The 24,033-nt window shown below is 37.6% G+C and overlaps 1 protein-coding gene across 2 annotated transcripts in view; it reads left to right on the forward strand.

Annotated features, from left to right (window-relative positions):
• Positions 1-24,033, forward strand: part of MXI1 (MAX interactor 1, dimerization protein) — an 84,560-nt gene that overhangs the window by 56,447 nt on the left and 4,080 nt on the right. For both annotated transcript variants that reach the window (XM_068548527.1, XM_068548528.1), the window contains exons 4-5: positions 21,050-21,164; positions 21,793-21,964. In XM_068548527.1, coding sequence (XP_068404628.1) covers positions 21,050-21,164; positions 21,793-21,964 — 287 coding nt within the window. The remainder of the gene's footprint in view (positions 1-21,049; positions 21,165-21,792; positions 21,965-24,033) is intronic.

The following is a 24,033-nucleotide window of genomic DNA, read 5'->3' on the forward strand; positions in this document are numbered from 1 at the left end:
ATGTTTAGCACTCTTTGATCTGCTCTGCTTAGAAGGAAAGATACTAGTGGTTAGTTTTCCCCTATTCTTGAGCTCTTAGATTTTTTATTTTCATACTGACAAAGATATGTAGATTAATTTACTTGTGATAAAGTTTATAGATATTTGCTGTCATTTTTCTAAACTTTTAATTGGCCTTACAATTTGCTACAATAAAATTCATTTTATTTTAAAATTGTTGTCAACATGCTTAGTTTAGTAACATTTGAATGGAGTAGGAAAAAATGGATTTTTAAACGTGAGCTTCAGGGTATTTTCTGATTAGTGCTTTAATTTAAAAATAATTTTTTTTCAGATGGTAGTCCTCTACAGAGAAGCTTTTTTGGAAATGATATAAGGAACTGTATTTTACTTCTGTCCAGGATTTCTTGGTTTAGACCTAACAAAGCTGGAGCTCAAACATATGTTTGAACTTAGCAGCTTCAATTTGCAAAATGGCCTTACCTTTGCTCGGCAGGTGAAGGTTTATTGGAGGTTTCTCAACATTTTTGGTAGCGCTTTGAGTACTTTGAAGAGTTGGTTGGATGCTAGTACAGGTCCAAAAGACAGGGGTTAGGAATAAACAATTTTTGTCTTTTAGCAGCAGTTTTACTGTTTCAGCTAAGGTACTATTTGACCTCTCCGTAACTCTCTCCCCTCATCCACCTTTTGCACTTTTATTTTAACTCAGAAATATGTTGAAAATTTAGGTTTAGGATTTGTTTCAAGTTTCCTTGATCTTGAAAATTTAGAATTTGTTTTGAACTTCCTTTGAATATCAATCTAGGATGACTTATAAGTTATTGGTAATGGTCAGATGTCTATGCTAATGTCTCTTAACAGGCTTACATACTGTTAACCCCAAGATCATGTTTTCTGATTTAAAATCTTTGTGTGGAAATGGGAGTTCATTTGAAGTGGCTTAATTCCTGGCACTGACAAAGGACTCCTAAAGATAATTATAAATCAACTGACAAGCATTTATTAGGCATTGACTGTGTGCTAGGTACTGGGGATAGGATAAAAGGAGGAGAAATCCCAGGCCCTGCTTTTGAGGATTTAGTCTAGCTAGGTAGAAGACAAAATTATAAAGCCCCTGCAAACAGTATGTAATTAACTGCTAAGTTGTGTGTGTTCCAGATGGGAATTGTGGTAAACTCAAAGCAGGGGGTTATCGTGGGCTGAAGCTTGTATGAACAACTTAGTTACCAGTGATTATTCCTGTGACTTGCATGATTCTCTGTAGGAGTTTGCCAAAATTGGTTTTAAAACATTGTCAGTGTGTTTGAAAGGGTTTTCAGAAGAAATGTTGCATCTGAAACTTTTTTGTTCTTTCAGTCATTAAAGGATAATTTGTCACTTGTTCTGGGGTGAAAGTGGACTTTCAGCCATTCAGCATGGATAAGACAGATATGGGCCTGGGACTACATTTAGAGAATGTGATAAAGCCTTTTTATTCTCTTAATCTATAGTTTCTTTCCTGGTATTTCTTTAATGACAGCTAAAATACAGTGTCATTTGTAATGGCTATGTTTTCCCTCTGAAGGGGTGTCTACTAGGGTTCTCCCTCTTTTGTACTGGCAGTGTAGATGAATGCCCAAGTGTCTTGTGAAAAGAGCCAAAAGCTTCAGCTGGGGCAGGTACATCTGCTATAGCTTCAGGTAAATAAGGATAACACCAAAGGCCAGTTTTCTTAGCTCTCCAGAATCTCTTGGATGTCATTTTGTTTTGGAGTACTGTTGAAGATGTTCACTGTACTCCAGTAAGCCCTTTATGATGAAGAGCCAAGTAACTTTTGCTATCATGTGTTTCCCCTTGTAACTTATATTTCATCTGAGTGTGTCTCAATTTATCCTTTAATAGAGAACCCTGAACAAGATATATCTGTGAGAAATCCTGTGCCTTTGTAAACTCTGTGCCTGCTCTAGTACATCAACCTTAGATCGTTGACTTTTAAAAATTTCAACATACAACCTGTCACTCTTAAGTTTGCCTGATATGGGAGGTTGATGTAGGATTTTATGCCATTACCAAAAAATCTATTTTTTTATAGAATCCTTTATTTTCCAGTACTTTTATCCCAAAGTAATTAGGGCAATGCTGAGCCTTTAAAATAATCTAAAATTAAATGAGAAAAATATCTTTCTAATCTGGAAATGCAATAGCTAAATTAGAACAAAGGAGAAATCTGGGAATTAATAAAGAATACAACTAAGATTTTTTCACCAAAATCGTAACAGACTAGAATTAGGAAGTGTACTCCTTTGAAGCTTGGAAAGCTTGAAGGAGGAATTTTCGGATTAAAAAGAAGGACAGTCCTACTGTACACAGTGAGTGCTAACTACATAGGGACTTATTACCCTAATAAAAAACGAAAATAAAGTCAAACCAATCTAGATCAGTTCTTTGAAAAAACATTGCTATTTGACTTTAGTAAGAAGATGTTAGGGGTATGTCTCTGTAATATACATGTATTGTCATGTAAGACAATCATCATAGTTTCCCTGAGCCTGCTGGTGTCACTGACAAAACTTACTCTTTGGCATTTGAATCACTGGTGTGACCAATTATTGCATTTTTCTCTAGGGTTGTAACGTCTGTATGGTTTTTCTATCTTGATTCATTTTAATCCAGCTGGATTCACAGTTATTCCTTTACAGAACAGCTTGTATTTGGCATAGCTGTAAAAAAAATTCAGTGTCTTCTAAATAAGGTTCTTTTTCAATTGGAAATTCCGTCTTCGCAGTTAAAGCATTTGTAAACATAACACAGTTTAGATAGAGCTGAACGGCTTTGCAAGACTGCTATTTTTGAAATGGAGGAGGCTTTTCCTAAAGAGCAGTTTGGTGATATTGGGCTCTTAGAACTCCCTTGAAAGCAGTTGGAGTTTACTGCTGCGTGTATTGGGTCAGATGAAGGAAGAAACATGTATTTGTTGGCTTGCAATGTTCAGGAAATATTGGTGTGTCTAGAAGAATACTGAATAAATTTTGGGTCTTATTTTCCTTTATTTCAAAGGATCCTTCATGTATCTTTTGTTCCCTGAGATTAGAGATGTTGGTGATCCTGGAAGATGTTTCAAGACTTTCACCCTGTAGTATTTCTAATAACTGAAAGGAACTGTGGCCAAGTTGGGCAAACTTAACCTCCTAACTCTACCCCCTTCTTTGGCTGAAGCAACAGTTTTTATGTTGTTGTTGTTGGAATATACTTAAGTGAGAGAGCCACACAACCTCCCCCATGAACAGCCAGCATTTTGATTGAGTGGTAACAAAATGGAACATGTTCCCTCAGCATGGCTTTTCCTTCTTCTCAAATCCACAGAACAATATAGATTTTTCAAGGCTGTTCTCCTGGAATCAAAGTGTAAGGGCACTTTTGTAGCAGTCCTTGAACAGAAAACTATAATGGTATTGCCTTGAGGCTGGAATCATACAAAATAAATATTATATCTCTGATTCTTCTCTCATTTAATATTTTTCTGGGCTTATCCAGAGGAGAGTCAAACTAAGATTTAGACAAATATAAATAGAAACAAGCCACAAAGTGTAGTGTTGCAACCCAGTCTTAATTTGAACTCAGTCTTTTACTGATAAAAGTTTGCCTTTTAGGAGACTATTGTAATTGTTCTTAATCCTTTGAATACCTTTCCTTTTCAGAAGGGTTTTTAAAAGTAAAGTAGTTCTTAAGGCATGTTCACTTTCTACCTGCCTAAAAATGCTCTTCTGTCAGTGCCCTAATACAACACTGAAAAATTTTCTGCTTTATCAGAGAAGAGCATGCCCAGGATTGGTGCCAGCTGTTATGCGAGGCTGCCTCCAAAAGTAACTCTCAAAAACTACTCTTCAGTTGGGCCCTTTGTGGTCAGAAAAAAATGTGATACAGTATATAATGAAAGAGAAAGATCAGAGGAGTTAAGTAACTTTGACATAAGAACATTAATTCTCTGTCATTGTCAGGACTGTGAATTCTGTGAATCTTATTTTAAAATTCTGTGAATCTTATTTTTTAAAAGGTTCCAAATGCCCTACAAATACCTCAGGATTAGTTTTTTTAAAAATTACACCTGGCCAACAATTGCTCTTTGGCACCCTTTTTCCTGCCCCAAATTTTACCTCCCCAAAGCAAAAACAAAACCAGAAAACCCCACATTTTGATTTTGGGGAAATTTTACTAAAATGGGGCTTTAAAAATAATCCCTGGCTTGGATTGACTAAATTGGCAGATGTCCAGCAATGCCAAACCATTTGCCGTCTGCTAGTAGTAAGCATAGTCACCAGTTTTAGTCATTTAGCTCTCTATTTCAGGTTACTTATATTCAGTACAAATTGTGAATATTCATCTTCCAGGGATGCATTAATTCTTAGGCCAGAGTGTTTCTGTTTCATGTAAGAAAGGTGCCTCTCCTCCTAAGTGCATACACCTCCTTAAAGTGAACTATTACACTAATCACATCTTAATAGTGGGACTATTTTTAAAGGTATCACGCTATTTTCATTTTATGCTTCTAAATGAACATCTACATTACAAAACATTCTTGGAGTGTGCTGTTTGTGCTAAGCAGGATCGCCATTTTATTAGAGGTCAGTAACAATAGTTCTTCCTTTCCCTCTTCCACCCTGGACTGTGATTTGATAAATTGTACTGGGCTGTGGGTAGGAATGGAGCTGTGAGAGGCAGACTTAAACTCTTATAGAATAATAGACTGATGCTTGTTGTGTGCATTTTGTATATAAAACTAGGGCAGTGTCTTACAGAAAGTTATCACTGTGTCTCAAATCTGACTTGCCAGCACGTAGGAAGTTTGTTTTGGTTTCAAAATGTACTTTACCCCATGGTGGCTGGCAGGGTACAATACTATTGACATCACTGTGTTTCAAATAGAAAATTAACAAGTAGCTACTGTTGTGATTGCAGATTGCCTTCCCAGTCCCTGTGAGAGAATGCTTTTTCTTTTGGACAGCAACACTTCTCAGCCCCTTGGTACCATTAAATCAGCCAATGGGGGCTGCCAGAATAGGGATGAACACCAACAAAAGACTGAAGAGTAGAAAAACTGTTAATAATGCAAAAATCTTTAATCAGTTTCCAAACTGATGTGAAAGATAAATAATTTAAAAAAATTTCTCTCCCACCCACAGCTAAGTTTTGACAGTAGGCCAGGTTCAGAGCCTGATCTCTCCAGAGAGAAGTATCCTTTCCCTCCACCCAAAACCCTGGAGAGTTGCCAAAGGAAAATAAGCTATTTTGTATTTAGAACAAATTGCCACTGTTTTCACCAGTGATGTAGCCCTATTTCCCAGACTTTGAAACTTGGAACACAGAAAGTTCTTGTGTGACCAAAGAAGAAATATGGTGAATGAATGATCAAGTTTTTTTTTTTTTTTTTAACAAAATTCTTGTAAACAGATATGAGAGGGAATGAGACATATGCATGGAAGTTAAGTTGAGCACAGAATGGATATCAAGTGAGCAATTTCCATTAAATCACTTTGGAGATTGGGTTCCTTGTGGGAGTTTCAGTAGAGAACATACGCCTCTGGAACCAGATTTTAATTATTTTTTTCACATGAGGCTGTCAAGAGTCAAGTCTCCCTTAGAGATGAATGCAGAACAATAAAAATGAAATAATTTATGTGTTCTGTACTGTAGGCTTCAAGGGATCAGCAGTCCTGAGAGCTTGTAAAACTATGCAGACATGAGTTTCTCATCTTATCAAATGAGATAAAAACAGTTCATTTAATTTTTTTCCCCCTTGCATTGTGGAGTATTTCTTTTTAGACTTTTTCCCCTCATACCTGGGTTTTCTTAGCTATTTTTTTTTTCTATTTTCTCCTTAATAATTGCCTTCCTGTCATCATACTTGTTATTATCACCATTTCTTGAACAACAGCTGGAACAGAGGCCAGACTTACCAGTCAGGTTTTCTACTTGCTAGCAGGCCTGTCAGTAAGGTCAGAAAGTTGATATTGGTGACCAAAAAAATGGATTTAAAAAAATTATCTGTGAATTTTATTTGATATTGTTGACCTAGTCCCCCATCACTGTAAATACTTTGATAAGTCACTCTCTTGTAAATGGATGCAGTTCCCAACCCTCTGCTTCATGTCTGCTCTTAACAAGAGTTGGTTGGAGATTGTCAGTTACTCTACGTGTAGTCATCTTGGGTGGCGACCACAGCTGCACACCAAAGTATAGAGTTCTGGCATCCATAAGCAAATCTCTCATGAATGTTGGCCTGCCATCTGATTATACTGTTTGGAGGCCCCTGTATTTTTACCTCAACTTTGCTGAGTTAGGGAGGCCCAGAAATATCCACTAGAAATTGTTACATCCCTTCTCCCCACTGTGGGCCAGTCATTCTGTTTGGGTATTGGAAGAACTAAAACGACTAAAAAGTATGGATTCATTCTTATCCAGAAGATAATTAAAATATAGTGTGATTAGTGTAAAAATCAAGTATTAATTATCTGAGGAAGGGATATGACAAGGAAGGCCTCATGGAAGAAACAGTAGTTTGGCTGTGGGCTGACAAATGAGTTAGATGCCCACTAGAGGACAGTGGAGGAAAGGGTATTCCAGGTAGAGAAATCCGTAAATACAAACCTTTGGTTTGTGGAAGAGGTTTGCAAAAGGGAATGGATAATGGTAGGTGGAGCTGGAAAGGTGGTAGGCCAAATTATAGCATCTTCAAACAGATAAAGATTACTACTGGCATCTTTAAAAAATTTTTACAGCATCTAATTCAGTGGCATAATAGAATGTAGCTCTTTGTTTACTGATGGTCATTGTTATTGACTGAGTGCCACTTCATCCTCTTCATATCTCTGAGATGTAAAGACTAAAATTTCAGCCTACATGGAATCTGTGTAGTTTAAGAAAGAATATGTCACTGTCATCATTAATTTATTGAGTACTCACCTCTCCCCTGCTCGCTTCCCCCGCTCCACTCTTTCTCTCTCTCTAAACCTTTGAAAGACATAATCCCAACAGTAATTCAGAATTGATGTTCTGAAGTCCCGAGCTCTGATAGTGATCTGTAGTAATTTGCTCTAATAGTTTAACATAGATTCCTGGAGGTCCTGGGTTGTACTGTGAAATAATGTAAGATTTATTTGAAGTCTTCTTCAAATAAAGAAGAACACTATTTTATATAAACACTATTATCAGTTCTTGTTTTTATATAAAATAGTGTTCTTTTTCCAAACCTTTGAGGAAAATTATGACTTCTGGAAGGCATACTATATTTAACTTTCTGGCTTTAAATACTCTCTGGTGACTTCCCTGGTGGCACAGTGGTTAAGAATCTGCCTGCCAATGCAGGAGACACGGGTTCGAACCCTGGTCCGGGAAGATCCCATATGCCGCAGAGCAACTAAGCCTGTGTGCCACAGCTACTGAGCCTGCGCTCTAGAGCCTGCGACGCACAACTAGTGAAGCCCGCGTGCCACAGCCACTGAAGCCCATGCGCCTAGAGCCTGTGCTCCGCAACAAGAGAAGCCACCGCTATGAGAAGCCCGTGCACCGCAACGAAGAGTAGCCCCTGCTCTCCGCAACTGGAGAAAGCCCGTGCGCAGCGGTGAAGACACAATGCAGCCAAAAATGTTTAAATCCATAAATAAATAAATTTATTTTTAAAAAATAGAATAACTTAAAAAAAACCAAAAAACTCTCTGGCTCCCTACCCTGAGAACTACTTTGATTTTACTGGGAGAAACTGATTTTTTAAAGTTTTCAAAGAATGAGTAACATGTATCTCAACCTTACTGATTTTCTTATCTTGTATATAGATGAGCCCTTTAAGTGCTGAGGTGGATAAATGTGACTATAGAATAATTTATATTATCATAATATTATGTACTTTATATAATTTACAACTTCATTATAACACCTTGTTAATATTCCTATCTGGTTATTTTACAAGATACCAGTTGAATTAAGAGGAATATTAATGAAAGCAGTTTTTTTCTGAAAAGTGAGAAGAGGGTCCTAGCTATTCTCCTAAGTTTTAATTTTATTGTCCTTAAGCCCCATGACACCACAGTCAATTCCGACGCTAGGGAAATGCCACTTACTAAGTTACTCACTGGAAGTTAATAGTCTATTTTTTATGAAGTAGATAATATATAAGTTGTAAATGAAGCATATAATTATCATGTGCCGTTTTATGGGAATAGCTTTTCTAAAGCTTATTTCACAAACAGAGTAAGCTGAACAGCAGAATATGATCATATTTGTTTTTTGTAAATAAAGTTCATGTGTAGCATGATTGTGCTTGATATCTGGATCCATCTTTAATGTCATTTTTTTTTATAAGAAAAGGAGGCAGGCAGTTTTTTTGGTTTTTTTTTTTTTGGTAACTGTAGATTTTCAGAAAATTCTCAGCATGTTACATTTTAGAGAAATGCTGGAGTACAAAATGTGTAGGAAAAACAGCTAGTTGCTGTCATGTGCAAAAGTGTTGTGTAGAGAGTTGGGAAACCTGGCCACAAGCCACTGCAGCTTTGAAGAAAGTGGCTCAAGGGAGGACTCACAGCCCATTGCGTAACATTCAACAGAGAGGAAAATACAGTACTGTCCCTATCGCTTGACTTGTTTTCCATTTTTATTTCGTTACTTGGCAAAGTCTTGGTATCCCGTAGTGGAGGAATGAAAGACAAGTAAGTTCCAGTGAAGGACCGTGCCTCCAAGGGCATCAGCCAATGGATGGTTTGTGAGGCTGGGCAGGCGTTAAATTTCTTATTGTTGTTGGGCAGAGGGATTAGAGTTTCAAGAGACGACTTGAAAAACATCATCGTGAGATAGATGCTTGCAATTTCTTTCTGAAAGGGAATTCTTTCCTCTCTCCTCCCTCAACAGTGTGCTTCTTCTGGTTGATATACCTATGCATTAAAATATCACACCTACTAGCAGGGACCATTTTATGGCAAAATCATTTCCCCTCATGTTCTGTGATATTTCACTTTGGCAGTAGAGTTTACAAGGTTTGAAATCAAAAGCAGCACTGGTTCTTTCAGGGAAAAATGATCCCAATCTACCAAAATAAAAGCCAAACAGACTCTAATTGTTCCTTCTCCCACAAGGGGCTTGCCCTTTTTGAAGGTGTGGGTAATTCTGATAGGACCTTCTCTCTAACAGGGTTAGTCACTGGGAATTGCCTCTTCCCCTGGGTAAAACCCACTTTTAAATCTCATTTTAAAACAGACCTCAAAGTGTCTTTGAAAATAAAAGTACTTTGCCATCTCTCCATTGTCTTGCCCCCTCCCTCTCTGCAAGACTCCAGTTTTCTCACAAGGCACCTCCTGCTGCAGTGTCTAATCTTAACTTTGCTTTACAGTCACTCACGCTAAATTAGGAAAGATTTTAGTTGTATAGTTTTTATTGAGCTATTGATGCGTTGTGAAAAGTTAAGTAACTGCTAACCAGGGTGCTACATTTTTTTCCATCAAGTCTGATTACGTTAATTTTACAATGTGAGGTTTTTTCCTATTGATTGTTAGTCTAATGTTCATCAGAATATTCAGAACAGCAGCCTTAACTTTCCCCAACCTTCTTACCCTACTTTGACTAAAGGTACAGAACCATGCCTTTCATGAATCCTTCTTCTTTATGTCCGTTCTTCCACTCCTTGAAGACTTGAAAAACATCGTCTCATGATAGTTGCAAGTTTTTTCTCAGTACATAAGGATTTTCAAATCAAACCAAGCTTTTTTTCTTCTCTGTCTCTTGTCCTCTTTTTCCCCCATTGTCTTACAGTTCATGATTTGGCAGCTCTGTACAAGAGACTCCTGAGCCACCAGTCACATGAGAATGAAGGCAAGAAAAGAAAGAACCAGATGGCATCAAAAGATATGCCTTTCTAGGTCATTGGTGGTTAAGCTTGCAATCTGGTTACCAGCAGGGAGACTATGGGGGAAAGGGTGGAGAGCAGCACAGCACCATTGTAAGGGAAGAAGAATTTTGCCATACAGTTCGTTTTGTAATTTGCTGGAGAGAAAAAACTTACACATGGAAGAGAATGGATTTTCTGATTGAACTTTCCAGTTGACAGTCACAGAGAATCCATTGCATTTACTTAAAAGTGGCATATAAGCACATGTGAAAAACTGTGTGCAGTATTTGAATGGCAACTTTGAAAAGTGTGGCTCCGCCTTGGTCAGCTGCTATCGTTCAACTTCCATTAACCCTTTGTTATTCTATTCTCCAAATGCCTGATTCACTTATAAGTACAAAAACTGGAGGAAATGACATTTGGCTCCCACACATACACTTGTCCCCACAGAAGAGCAGAGGACATCATTCACCACTCATCCTTCATAATATTATCTATTTTGAAGGACCCTATTTACAAAACATGGAAAATGGCATCACTGGCCTTTGTGAGACATGTTATCTCAGGGTATGTTTTCTTAGTATAAACTGCATCTTGGAGCACATTTAAAATTACTTGACTGAAGAAATGTTCAATAGTGGAACCCTCCTACACTGTTGGTGGGCATGTAAATTGGTGCAGGCATTATGGAGAACAGTATAGATGTTCCTTAATAAACTAAAAACAGAGTTACCATATGATCCTGCAATCCCACTCTTGGGCATATATCCAGAGAAAACTCTAATTCAGAAAGATACAGGCGGGATGTACCTGGTGGTCCAGCGGGTAAGACTCCATGCTTGCAATGCCGGGGGCGCAGGTTCGATCCCTGGTTGAGGAACTAAGATCCCACATGCAGTGTGGCCCCCCAAAAAAACCAAACTCCATGCCTGTGGTGATGGTTACACAACTCTCTAAATATACCCAAAAATCATTGAATTGTACAAGTAAAGCAAGTGAATTATATGGTATGTAAATTATAACTCAATAAAAATTCAAAAAAATACATGCACCCCAATGTTCATTGCAGCACTATTTACAATAGCCAAGACCTGGAAGCAACCTAAATGTCCATCAACAGATGAATGGATAAAGAAGATGTGGTGTATATATATATATACAATGGAATATTACTCAGCCATAAAAAAGAATGAAATAATGACATTTGCAGCAACATGGATGGACCTAGAGATTATCATATTAAGTGAAGTTAAGTCAGACAGAGAAAGACAACTATCATATGATATCACTTATATGTGGGATCTAAAAAAAATGATACAAATGAACTTATTTAGAAAACAGAAGTAGACTCACAGACGTAGAAAACAAACTTATGCTTACCAAAGGGGATAGCAGGGTAGGGGTGGGGGAGATAAATTAGGAGTTTGGGATTAACATATACACAGTACTATATATAAAATAAACAACAAGGACCTATGGTACAGCACAGGGAATTATAGTCAATATCTTGTAGTAGCCTATAATGGAAAAGAATCTGAAAAAAAAAATGTATGTATAACCAAATCACTTTGTTGTACACCTGAAACTAACACAACATTGTAAATTAACTATACTTCAATTTTTAAAAATGGCTAAACAAATTGACTTGACTGAAGAAATGTTCAATAGTGGCTAATAAAAAATATTTTAGAGGGGCAGTCGGCCTTCCCTGTTCATTTAGGCATTACTTACACCTTGACTCCTTTGGCCTGGGTAGCTCCTGATTTGACAGTGCTATTGTAGATCACCAGACTGCTGAACTTGGCTGATATTTCCTTATAGAATTCCAATTCAGTTGTTTTCTCTTGAATGAAAAAAACTATTTTTAATTTTTGGTTTAAACTTGGTCCGAATGTGTGCACTTTGAATCCTTTACTCTTTTAATTACCTTGAAAATCCTTGCTTTTTTCATAAACAAATTCAGCATCCCTCAAGTTCAAAGTCAAGTTTCAACCTCTTTTAAAGGGCTGCCTTCTCCAATTACAATCTCTCCTTTTATTCAGATTCTGTTGCCCTTGATACCTGTATGACTCATTTCATCGTGAACTAAATGAAACAAAATGTTTCATTTTGTAGTCTAGATTATAAACTCTTAAAATATACTTTTTTTTTTTACTTCTCCCACTCAAGCAAGTGTCTGGAACATCATTGCTGAGTACACAAAAGTCATGTAATATACAACTGAATGATTTTTTAAAAAGAGAAAACAGACATTTTAATATTGTTAGTTGATTTCTTCTCTTTTTTTTGGGGGGACTGCTTTTTTTTGTGGTCTTCATTGCTGTGCACGGGCTCTCTCTAGTTGAGGCAAGCGGGGACTACTCTTCGTTGCAATGCATGGGCTTCTCATTGCAGTGACTTCTCTTGTTGCGGAGCATGGGCTCTAGGCATGCGGGCTTCAGCAGTTGCAGCACGCAGGCCTCAGTTGCAGCACGCAGGCTCAGCAGTTGCGGCACACAGGCTGCAGTAGTTGTGGCATGCAGGCTCAGCAGTTGTGGTGCTCAGGCCTACTTGCTCCACGGCACGTGGGACCTTCCTGGACCAGGGATCAAACCCGTGTCCCCTGCATTGGCAGGCGGACTCTTAACCACTGCGCCACCAGGGAAGTCCCTTTTTAATTGATTTCTGCCTAGATTATTTTTTTTTTCACATTAAAGCATAGTTTTTTTTTTCATCTTTTTTTTTTATTGAAGTATAGTTGATTTACAATGTTGTGCCAGTCTCTGCTATACAGGAAAGTGACTCAGTTATCCATATATATATATGTATGTGTGTGTATACACACACACACACACACTCCTTTTTTTATATTCTTTTCCATTATGGCTTATCCCAGGAAATTGGATATAGTTCCCTGTGCTATACAGTAGGACCTTGTTGTTTATCCATTCTAAATGTAATAGTTTGCATCTGCCAACCCCAAACTGTCAGTCCATCCCTCTCCCTTCCCACCTCCCCCTTGGCAATCACAAGTCTGATCTCTGTGTCTGTTTCTGTTTTGTAGGTATGTTCATTTGTGCCATATTTTAGATTCCACACATAAGTGATATCATATGATATTTGTCTTTCTCTGTCTGACTTACTTCACTTAGTATGATAATCTCTAGTTGCATCCATGTTGCTGCAAATTCTGCTTAGATGTTAATATGACTTTAACTTAGATCTCACAAAACAGAAAACTGACCCACCCATTTTTTTCTTGATATGAAACTATAGTAAGGAGTCATTTTGAAGTTTCTTAAGCTAAAAGTAAAAGTTCCTATATATGCACTGAATTGCTGGGGTTAAATAATTTAAACAAAATTGACAATTTATTCCTGTGGCAAAATACTTGTTAACTTTACTAGTTAGTTGCTTTGTTAACTTTTTTAGATGACTGAATTCAGAGCTCCCTTGGGAGCCTCTAATTATTGCAAGAGAACCACCAGTCTCTCTCCACCCTCCAGTCATCTCACATGAGTTCGTTGTTAGGCATATGCTATAATAATCCTAATGAAGCGTTTAAAGGCACTTTTAATTTTTTTTATTTTTATTTTTTGAATTTTATTTATTTTTTTATACAGCAGGTTCTTATTAGTTATCCATTTTATACCTATTAGTGTATATATGTCAATCCCAATCTCTCAATTCATCACACCACCATCACCCCCGCCACTTTCCGCCCTTGGTGTCCATACATTTGTTCTTTACATCTGTGTCTCAATTTCTGCGCTGAAAACCGGTTCACCTGTGCCATTTTTCTAGGTTCCACATATATGCGTTAATATACGATATTTGTTTTTCTCTTTCTGACTTACTTCACGCCATATGACAGTCCCTAGATTCATCCACATCTCTGCGAGTGACCCGATTTCGTTCCTTCTTACGGCTGAGTAATATTCCATTGTATATATGTACCACATCTTCTTTATCCATTTGTCTGTCAATGGGCATTTAGGTTGCTTCCATGACCTGGCTATTGTAAATACTGCTGCAATGAACATTGGGGTGCATGTGTCTTTTTGAATTATGGTTTTCCCTGGGTATATGCCCAGTAGTGGGATTGCTGGGTCATATGGTAATTCTATTTTTAGTTTTTTAAGGAACCTCCATACTGTTCTCCATAGTGGCTGTATCAATTTACATTCCCACCAACAGTGCAAGAGGGTTCCCTTTTCTCCACACCCTCTCCAGCATTTGTTGTTTGTAGATTTTCTGATGATGCCCATTGTAACTGGTGTGAGGTGATACCTCACTGTAGTTTTAATTTGCATTTCTCTAATAATTAGTGACGTTGAGCAGGTTTTCATGTGCTTCTTGGCCATCTCTATGTCTTCTTTGGAGAAATGTCTATTTAGGTCTTCTGCCCATTTTTGGATTGGGTCGTTTGTTTTTTTAATATTGAGCTGCGTGAGCTATTTATATATTTTGGAGATTAATCCTTTGTCCATTGATTCATTTGCAAATATTTTCTCCCATTCTGAGGGTTGCCTTTTTGTCTTGCTTGTAGTTTCCTTTGCTTTGCAAAAGCTTTTAAGTTTCATTAGATCCCATTTGTTTATTTTTGTTTTTATTTCCATTACTCTAGGAGGTGGATCAAAAAAGATCTTGCTGTGATTTATGTCAAAGAGTGTTCTTCCTGTGTTTTCCTCTGAGAGTTTTATAGTGTCCGGTCTTACATTTAGGTCTCTAATCCATTTTGAGTTTATTTTTGTGTATGGTGTTGGGGAGTGTTCTAATTTCATTCTTTAAGGTAGCTGTCCAGTTTTCCCAGCACCACTTATTGAAGAGACTGTCTTTTCTCCACTGTATATCCTTGCCTCCTTTGTCATAGATTAGTTGACCATAGGTGCGTGGGTTTATCTCTGGGCTTTCTATTCTGTTCCATTGATCTATATTTCTGTTTTTGTTCAAGTACCGTATTGTCTTGATTACCGTAGCTTTGTAGTATAGTCTGAAGTCAGGGAATCTGATTCCTCCGGCTCCGTTTTTTTCCCTCAAGACTATTTTGGCTATTCGGGGTCTTTTGTGTCTCCATACAAATTTTAAGATTTTTTGTTCTAGTTCTGTAAAAAATGCCACTGGTAATTTGATAGGGATTGCATTGAATCTGTAGATTGCTTTGGGTAGTATAGTCATTTTCACAATATTGATTCTTCCAATCCAAGAACATGGTATATCTCTCCATCTGTTGGTATCATCTTTAATTTCTTTCATCAGTGTCTTAGCGTTTTCTGCATACAGGTCTTTTGTCTCCATAGGTAGGTTTATTCCTAGGTATTTTGTTCTTTTTGTTGCAGTGGTAAATGGGAGTGTTTCTTTAATTTCTCTTTCAGATTTTTCATCATTAGTGTATAAGAATGCAAGAGATTTCTGTGCATTAATTTTGTATCCTGCAACTTACCAAAGTCATTGATTAGCTCTAGTAGTTTTCTGGTGGCATCTTTAGGATTCTCTGTATAGTATCATGTCATCTGCAAACAGTGACTGTTTTACTTCTTCTTTTCCAATTTGGATTCCTTTTATTTCTTTTTCTTCTCTGATTGCCGTGGCTAGGACTTCCAAAACTGTGTTGAATAATAGTGGTGAGAGTAGACATCCTTGTCTTGTTCCTGATCTTAGAGGAAATGCTTTCAGTTTTTCACCATTGAGAATGATGTTTGCTGTGGGTTTGTCGTATATGGCCTTTATTGTGTTGAGGTAGTTTTCCTCTATGCCCCCTTTCTGGAGAGTTTTTATCATAAATGGTGTTGAATTTTGTCAAAAGTTTTTTCTGCATCTATTGAGATGATCATAGGGTTTTTCTTCTTCAATTTGTTAATATGGTGTATCACATTGATTGATTTGCATATATTGAAGACTCCTTGCATCCCTGGGATAAATCCCACTTGATCATGGTGTATGATCCTTTTAATGTGTTGTTGGATTCCGTTTGCTAGTATTTTGTTGAGGATTTTTGCATCTATATTCATCAGTGATATTGGTCTGTAATTTTCTTTTTTTGTAGTATCTTTGTCTGGTTTTGGTATCAGGGTGATGGTGGCCTCATAGAATGAGTTTGGGAGTGTTCCTTCCTCTGCAATTTTTTGGAAGAGTTTGAGAAGGATGGGTGTTAGCGCTTCTCTAAATGTTTGATAGAATTCACCTGTGAAGCCATCTGTTCCTGGACTTTTGTTTGTTGGAAGATTTTTAATCACAGTTTCAATTTCATTACTTGTGATTGGTCTGTTCATATTTTCTATTTCTTCCCGGTTCAGTCTTGGAATGTTATACCTTTCTAAGAATTTGTCCATTTCTTCCAGTTTGTCCATTTTATTGGCATAGAGTTGCTTGTAGTAGTCTCTTAGGATGCTTTGTGTCTCTGTGGTGTCTGTGGCAACTTCTCCTTTTTCATTTCTAATTTTATTGATTTGCGTCCTCTCCCTCTTTTTCTTGATGAGTCTGGCTAATGGTTTATCAATTTTGTTTATCTTCTCAAAGAACCAGCTTTTAGTTGTATTGATCTTTGCTTTTATTTTCTTTGTTTTTATTTCATTTATTTCTGCTCTGATCTTTATGATTTCTTTCCTTCTACTAACTTTGGGTTTTGTTTGTTCTTCTTTCTCTAGTTCCTTTAGGTGTAAGGTTAGATTGTTTATTTGAGATCTTTCTTGTTTCTTGAGGTAGGCTTGTATAGGTATAAACTTCCCTCTTAGAACAGCTTTTTCTGCATCCCATCAGTTTTGGATCGTCGTGTTTTCATTGTCATTTGTCTCTAGGTATTTTTTGATTTCCTCTTTGATTTCTTCAGTGATCTCTTGGTTATTTAGTAGTGTATTTTTTAGCCTCCATGTGTTTGTGTTTTTTACGTTTTTCCCCTGTAATTGATTTCTAATCTCATAGCGTTGTGGTCAGAAAAGATACTTGATATGATTTCAATTTTCTTAAATTTACTGAGGCTTGATTTGTGACCCAAGATGTGATCTTTCCTGGAGAATGTTCCGTGCGCACTTGAGAAGAAAGTGTAATCTGCTGTTTTTGGATGGAATGTCCTATAAATATCAATTAAATCTATCTGGTCTATTGTGTCATTTAAAGCTTGTGTTTCCTTAGTAACTTTCTTTTTGGATGATCTGTCCATTGGTGTAATTGAGGTGTTAAAGCCCCCACTATTATTGTGTTACTGTCGATTTCCTCTTTTATAGCTGTTAGCAATTGCCTTATGTATTGAGGTGCTCCTATGTTGGGAGCATATATATTTATAATTGTTATACCTTCTTCTTGGATTGATCCCTTGAGTGTCCTTCCTTGTCTCTTGTAACATTCTTTATTTTAAAGTCTATTTTATCTGATATGAGTACTGCTACTCTGGCTTTCTTTTGATTTCCATTTGCATGGAATATCTTTTTCCAACCCCTCACTTTCAGTCTGTATGTGTCCCTAGGTCTGAAGTGGGTCTCTTGTAGACAGCATATGTATGGGTCTTGTTTCTGTATCCATTCAGTGAGCCTGTGTCTTTTGGTTGGAGCATTTAATCCATTCACATTTAAGGTAATTATCGATATGTATGTTCCTGTTACCATTTTATTAATTGTTTTGGGTTTGTTTTTGTAGGTCCTCTTCTTCTCTTGTGTGTCCCACTTAGAGAAGTTCCTTTAGCATTTGTTGTAAAGCTGATTTGGTAGTGCTGAATTCTCTTAGCTTTTGCTTGTCTGTAAAGCTTTTGATTTCTCCATCGAATCTGAATGAGATCCTTGCAGGGTAGAGTAATCTTGGTTGTAGGTTCTTCCCTTTCATCACTTTAAATATGTCATGCCACTCCCTTCTGGCTTGTAGAGTTTCTGCTGAGAAATCAGCTGTTAACCTTATGGGAGTTCCCTTGTATGTTATTTGTCGTTTTTCCCTTGCTGCTTTCAATAATTTTTGTTTGTCTTTAATTTTTGCCAGTTTGATTACTATGTGTCTCGGCGTGTTTCTCCTTGGGTTTATCCTGTATGGGACTCTCTGCACTTCCTGGACTTGGGTGACTATTTCCTTTCCCATGTTAGGGAAGTTTTTGACTATAATCTCTTCAAATATTTTCTCGGGTCCTTTCTCTCTCTTTCCTCCTTCTGGGACCCCTATAATGCGAATGTTGTTACGTTTAATGTTGTCCCAGAGGTCTCGTAGGCTGTCTTCATTTCTTTTCATTCTTTTTTCTTTATTCTGTTCCGCAGCAGTGAATTCCACCGTTCTGTCTTCCAGGTCATTTATCCTTTCTTCTGCCTCAGTTATTCTGCTATTGATTCCTTCTAGTGTATTTTTCATTTCAGTTATTGTATTGTTCATCTCTGTTTGTTTGTTCTTTAATTCTTCTAGGTCTTCGTTAAACATTTCTTTCATCTTCTCGATCTTTGCCTCCATTCTTTTTCTGAGGTCCTGGATCATCTTCACTATCTTTATTCTGAATTCTTTTTCTGGAAGGTTGCCTATCTCCACTTCATTTAGTGTTTTCAGGGCTTTTATCTTGTTCCTTCATCTGGTACATAGCCCTCTGCCTTTTCATCTTGTCTATCTTTCTGTGAATGTGGTATTTGTTCCACAGGCTGCAAGATTGTAGTTTTTCTTGTTTCTGCTGTCTGCCTTCTGGTGGATGAGGCTATCTAAGAGGATTGAGCAAGTTTCCTGATGGGCGGGACTGGTGGTGGGTAGAGCTGGCTGTTGGTCTGCTGGGCAGAGCTCAGTAAAACTTTAATCCACTTTTCTGCTGATGGGTGGGGCTGGGTTCCCTTCCTGTTAGTTGTTTGGCCTGAGGCGACCCAACACTGGAGCCTACCTGGGCTCTTTGGTGGGGCTAATGGTGGACTCTGGGAGGGCTTATGCCAAGGAGTACTTCCCAGAACTTCTGCCAGTGTCCTTGTCCTCATGGTGAGACACAGCCACCCCCTGCCTCTACAGGAGACCCTCCAACACTAGCAGGTAGGTCTGGTTCAGTCTCCTATGGGGTCACTGCTCCTTCCCCTGGGTCCCAATGCGCACAGTACTTTGTGTGTGCCCTCCAAGAGTGGAGTCTCTGTTTCCCCCAGTCCTGTCAAAGTCCTGCAATCAAATCCCGCTAGCCTTCAAAGTCTGATTCTCTAGGAATTCCTCCTCCCGTTGCCGGACCCCCAGGTTGGGAAGCCTGACGTGGGGCTCAGAACCTTCACTCCAGTGGGTGGACTTCTGTGGTATAAGTGTTCTCCAGTTTGTGAGTCACCCACCCAGCAGTTACGGGATTTGATTTTATTGTGATTGCGCCCCTCCTACCGTCTCATTGTGGCTTCTCCTTCGTCTTTGGATGTGGGGTATCTTTTTTGGTGAGTTCCAGTGTCTTCCTGTCGATGATTGTTCAGCACCTAGTTGTGATTCCAGTGCTTTCGCAAGAGGGAGTGAGAGCACGTCCTTCTGCTCCGCCATCTTGAACCCATCTCAAAGCCACTTTTTAATGTGGACTTTATTTTGTTTAGTTTTAGCCTGTTCAGCAAGAGCACTCTGTGATCATGTGAGAGTCCTCACCTAAGGGATTTTCCAATTAAAAATGAAAATTCTACTAAAGGTTCTATGATTTTGGGTAGCATAGCAGGGGAGGAGAGTGACTTTAAAATTGTTTAATCTCATTAAGGGGAATCCATTGATAATCCTTTAATTTAGGGAAAGTTTAAAAAGTTTTTTTCATTATCCACATTAGGTATGTCAGGTTTCAGCCTGGAGCCAATTAGTAGATTTTAGTTGTTGAACTCAATAAAGAGATTTGGAATGGAAATGCTAGCGGACCTTTAACTAGCTGGGCTAGTGGGTACTGGAAGAATCTTGACAATTCATCTGCCAGATCTCTGACCTCACTACCCTTAATCATCCTTACTTGTCAGTGACATAATTGGCTGCCTTCTCCTATTCCTCTTTGAAATTGCTAGCATTTGAGAATGTCTCTTGACATTATTTCTTATGTATTAAGACAGAGAAAGCATAGTTCGGTGGCTGAGCTAGTAGACCGTTTTGGCCCTCTTTGAGGAAAAAATGGAGGATGTGTTCTGTTCGTGGGGCAGTTGAAACAGTTGCTAAATGTTCAATTATGGCTCTTTATGGAATAGAGCTAATCTATGAACACATCTGTGGGTTTTCTTTTCAGATATATTATTAACTGATGAATTATGTTATACTTTATGAAGCACAGGACCAGATATACGAACTAGTATTGTTTCAGGGTGAAATTATGTACCCAGAACTCTCATCATGGTAATCATAGTTCCTATAGGGTATAGGGAATATAAATTCATGAGGCTCTCTGCTAGCATTTACAGGAGAAATTTTCCCTAACTTGCCCACAGGATGGGTGTATTAAAGAATACAGTGACTTTTAGTGAAGAATTCTGTCATGGCTTTTTTCCATGTGTAGAAAATTGGAGGTGGTAAGGGGTAGTAAGAGAGAGGGGAGAGGGAACAAATAAAAATGAAAAGCTAATGATAGCTGGTACACTTAGATATTAGGAAATAGGGAACTATTTTATGGGTTGTTGTTTCAGTGGCTAGAATTGACCTCAGGGCCATATATTTTGCCTAACCCTGTCCTCACTGGCCACAGAATTTTGCTGTTTCTATTGTGTTGGATCATATGAAGTTGCCATTTTTATAAGTGAGAAATGGTTGAATATCAGAAATTTTGTATGGTTCAACCTAATACATAATAACAAACACTGTAGGATGGCTACAGTTGTGGAGAAGGGTGTGTGTGTGTGTGTGTGAATGAAAGGTGGAAGGGAGGAAATGGAAATTTGTGAGCATTTTGGGGTGCTTTGAAGCTGAAAACCTCTACTCTAGCCTGTGGTTTTACACATTCAAAATCAAATACAGTTGCCCAAATATGTTTTCCTACTTCCACATTAATACAGTTGAGACAGTTTATGGGGCAGGTTAAAATTAAATCACCTCTGACAGAGATAACCATTGGGGATAATAATCTGAAGTGACTGATGTCTTCAGAGTACAACAGAAATGTCAGAAACTGGAAACCAGTAGGCACACCTGCACTTGCATGCAGATACTTTGTTGAAACGGAAGAATTAGGGGCGTAACATGGTTATAGACTGAATAATGTGAAAATTCTTATTTTTCTTAAAATAGGCTTTAGGATGTTTTTAGTGGAATATTCAGGCTGTACTGATTGGACTTTTTTGTCTTTCTTAGACGAGCTCATCTTCGCCTGTGTTTAGAACGCTTAAAAGTTCTGATTCCACTAGGACCAGATTGCACCAGGCACACAACACTTGGTTTGCTCAACAAAGCCAAAGCACACATCAAGGTAGGAATTTTTTGTCATATTTTCAGATGATTCTCAGTCCTGCTCTCTTTTTAGCAATGATTCCTATTCATATATATCAGCTAGCACAGTGCCCTCCTTTAATAACTGACCTCAAGAGAAATTTTCTGAAAACTTACCAGCTAATCTGATGGGAGCAACATAACCTGATTACATTAAATTGTTTTGACAGCATGGTCATTTGAAGAGCTGAGAATACTAGGAAAATAACAATTACTCTGCTGATACCCTGAAGGAAGGCAGTTGTGCCCTCTGGTGGAGATGACTTCATTTGGCTATGTCTCTCAGTAATTTTCCATCAAACTACACTGCAGAGCAATTTTCTCTTTTGTGGTGGTAACTTGACAGACAGACTTTGAGAATTCTGTACTGTTCTAGTAATGTAGCGTTCATTACACACACACACACACACACACACACAAGTGAAGGAAGAACTATTTTTCATGTTTAAAAGATATATACTTATGTATGTTTTTATGTATATACACATATGTATAGTCATTCATGTTTTCTCTGTCAAAGAAGAAATCTTTTGAGATGTTAGGTAGGAATCAGTTTTATTGTTTGTACTGTACCTCACACAAACTTAAATATCACTTTATCATTTTAGAAACTTGAAGAAGCTGAAAGGAAGAGCCAGCACCAGCTAGAGAATTTGGAACGAGAACAGAGATTTTTAAAGCGGCGACTGGAACAGCTGCAGGGTCCTCAAGAGATGGAACGAATACGAATGGACAGCATTGGATCAACTATTTCTTCAGATCGTTCTGATTCAGAGCGAGGTAGGCAGTGAGCTTCTTCGCTAATGAAACACTAGCATCCCTGTATCTGAATTTAGAGAGGGGAGGTTGGGTGGCATTGTATTTGCTTCCTTTTTTGCCAGCACTGAATGTAGCATTCTAGATTTTATGTAGTCACATTGTCTAGCAATGCCTGTATGAATTATAGAATTTTTTTTCTTGATTATATATATATTGAAAATTTTCCACTTTGAAACAATTTTAGACTTAAAAGTTGTAAGTTTTCTGTAGAAAATTGTTGAGTTCTCATATACCCTTCACCCAAGTTCCCCTAATGTTAATATCTTATGTAACCATAATACAGTTATTGAAACCAGGAAATTAACATTCATGCAATACTATTAATTAATCTATAAACCTTATTCAAATTTCACCACTTTCCCCAGTAATGTCCTTTGTCTGATCCAGGATCCAGTGCAGTATCCTACATTGCATTAGATATTTCTTCGGTCTTTCTTTCATGACCATGACACATTTGAAGAATATTGGTCAGTTATTTTATGCAGTGTTCCTCAATTTGGGTTTGTCTGATGTTTTTTCATTAGATTGAGGTATTATGCATTTGGGGGAAGAAATATCACAGAAGTGATGTTGTGCCCTTCTCAATTCATTGTATCAGGAAGATACATTATGTTGGTATGTTTTATTACTGGTGATGTTAATTTTTATATCTATATTTTAAAGTACCATGCCCTTCATTTCTCTTTACATCTGCCCCAGAACATTTGTCTTTGGCAGAATTAAAGAACAAAAAACAACCAGAAAAGAAATTGTTTGAATCTTACTGATCTGCTCATCTATAGCTCCCACTACATCAGGCCTCACACCACAATAAAAGATCCCAGAGGTGAACTTTAACTAGAGCTCACAAGATTTTGAGGATTCTAAAACAAAAAAAGAAAATTTTGTAAAATTTCTTTTGACTTTGTATTATGGAAATTTTTAAACATACACAAAAGTAAATAGAGTAATGAACTCTCATGTACCTGTCATCCAGCTTGAACAGCTGTCAACATTTTGTCATTCTTGTTTCACCTGTTCTCTACTACCCTTACTCCCTCACCATTTTTTCTGGAGTTTTTTTAAATCAAATTTCAGGTAACATTATCATTTTGTTCCTAAATACTTCAATATGTATCTTTAATAAATAGGACTTTAAGAATATATATAATACTATTATAATATCCCACAAAATTAATAAAATCAGATAATCCTATTTAGTGTCATCTAATACCCAGTCTCTGATAGACTTTCTCAAAAATGGCATCTTACCATTGGTATGTTTGAATTAGAATCCAAACAAAGTCTACATTACGCTTGTACCTTTTAAGGTACAGTTGGCCCTTGAACAACACAAGTTTGAACTGCACAGGTGCACTTATGTGTGGATATATTTCAATAAATATGTGCTACAGCACTTACATGATCCATGATTGGTTGAATCTGCAGATGGGGAGGGCTGACTGTAACGCTAGACTCAGATTTTTGACTGTGTGGAGAGTTGGCATCCCTAACCCCCTGAGTTGTTCAAGGGTCAACTGTACTTCTAATCTATAATAGTTTTCCCTTTCTCACTTTTTTTTTTCAATGCCAATTACTTCTTGTAGAACCTGGGAAACTGGGCCATTTTTCTTATAGAGTTTCCCACATTCTAGATTTGGCTGAATGAATCCTCATGGTGTCATTTAACACGTTCTGTCCCTCATATTTCTTGTAAACTGGTTGGTAGATCTAGGGGCATGATTAAATTCATGTTCTTTTTTGAGGCAAGAATACTTCATGGGTGGTGCTGTGTACTTCCTGTTGTATCAGTGTTATTTTTGATTGTCCCATGATAGTGATAATTGGTCAGTGGGTTCAGGTGATGTCATCTTTTATGCAGATGTATCAACCTTTCACTTAATAGTTTTAACAGTCATTGATGATTGTTGCTCAATCACTTTCATTAGGTGTTACAAAATAGTGATTTTTCTAATTCTGTCATTCTTCTTGTGTTTATTAACTTTTTCTTCTTTAAAGAAGAACATTTCCTCATCAACTTTTTTGGTTAC

The sequence above is a fragment of the Eschrichtius robustus genome, chromosome 7 (genome assembly GCF_028021215.1).
Source record: "Eschrichtius robustus isolate mEscRob2 chromosome 7, mEscRob2.pri, whole genome shotgun sequence".
NCBI classification, from domain to species: Eukaryota; Metazoa; Chordata; class Mammalia; order Artiodactyla; family Eschrichtiidae; genus Eschrichtius; species Eschrichtius robustus.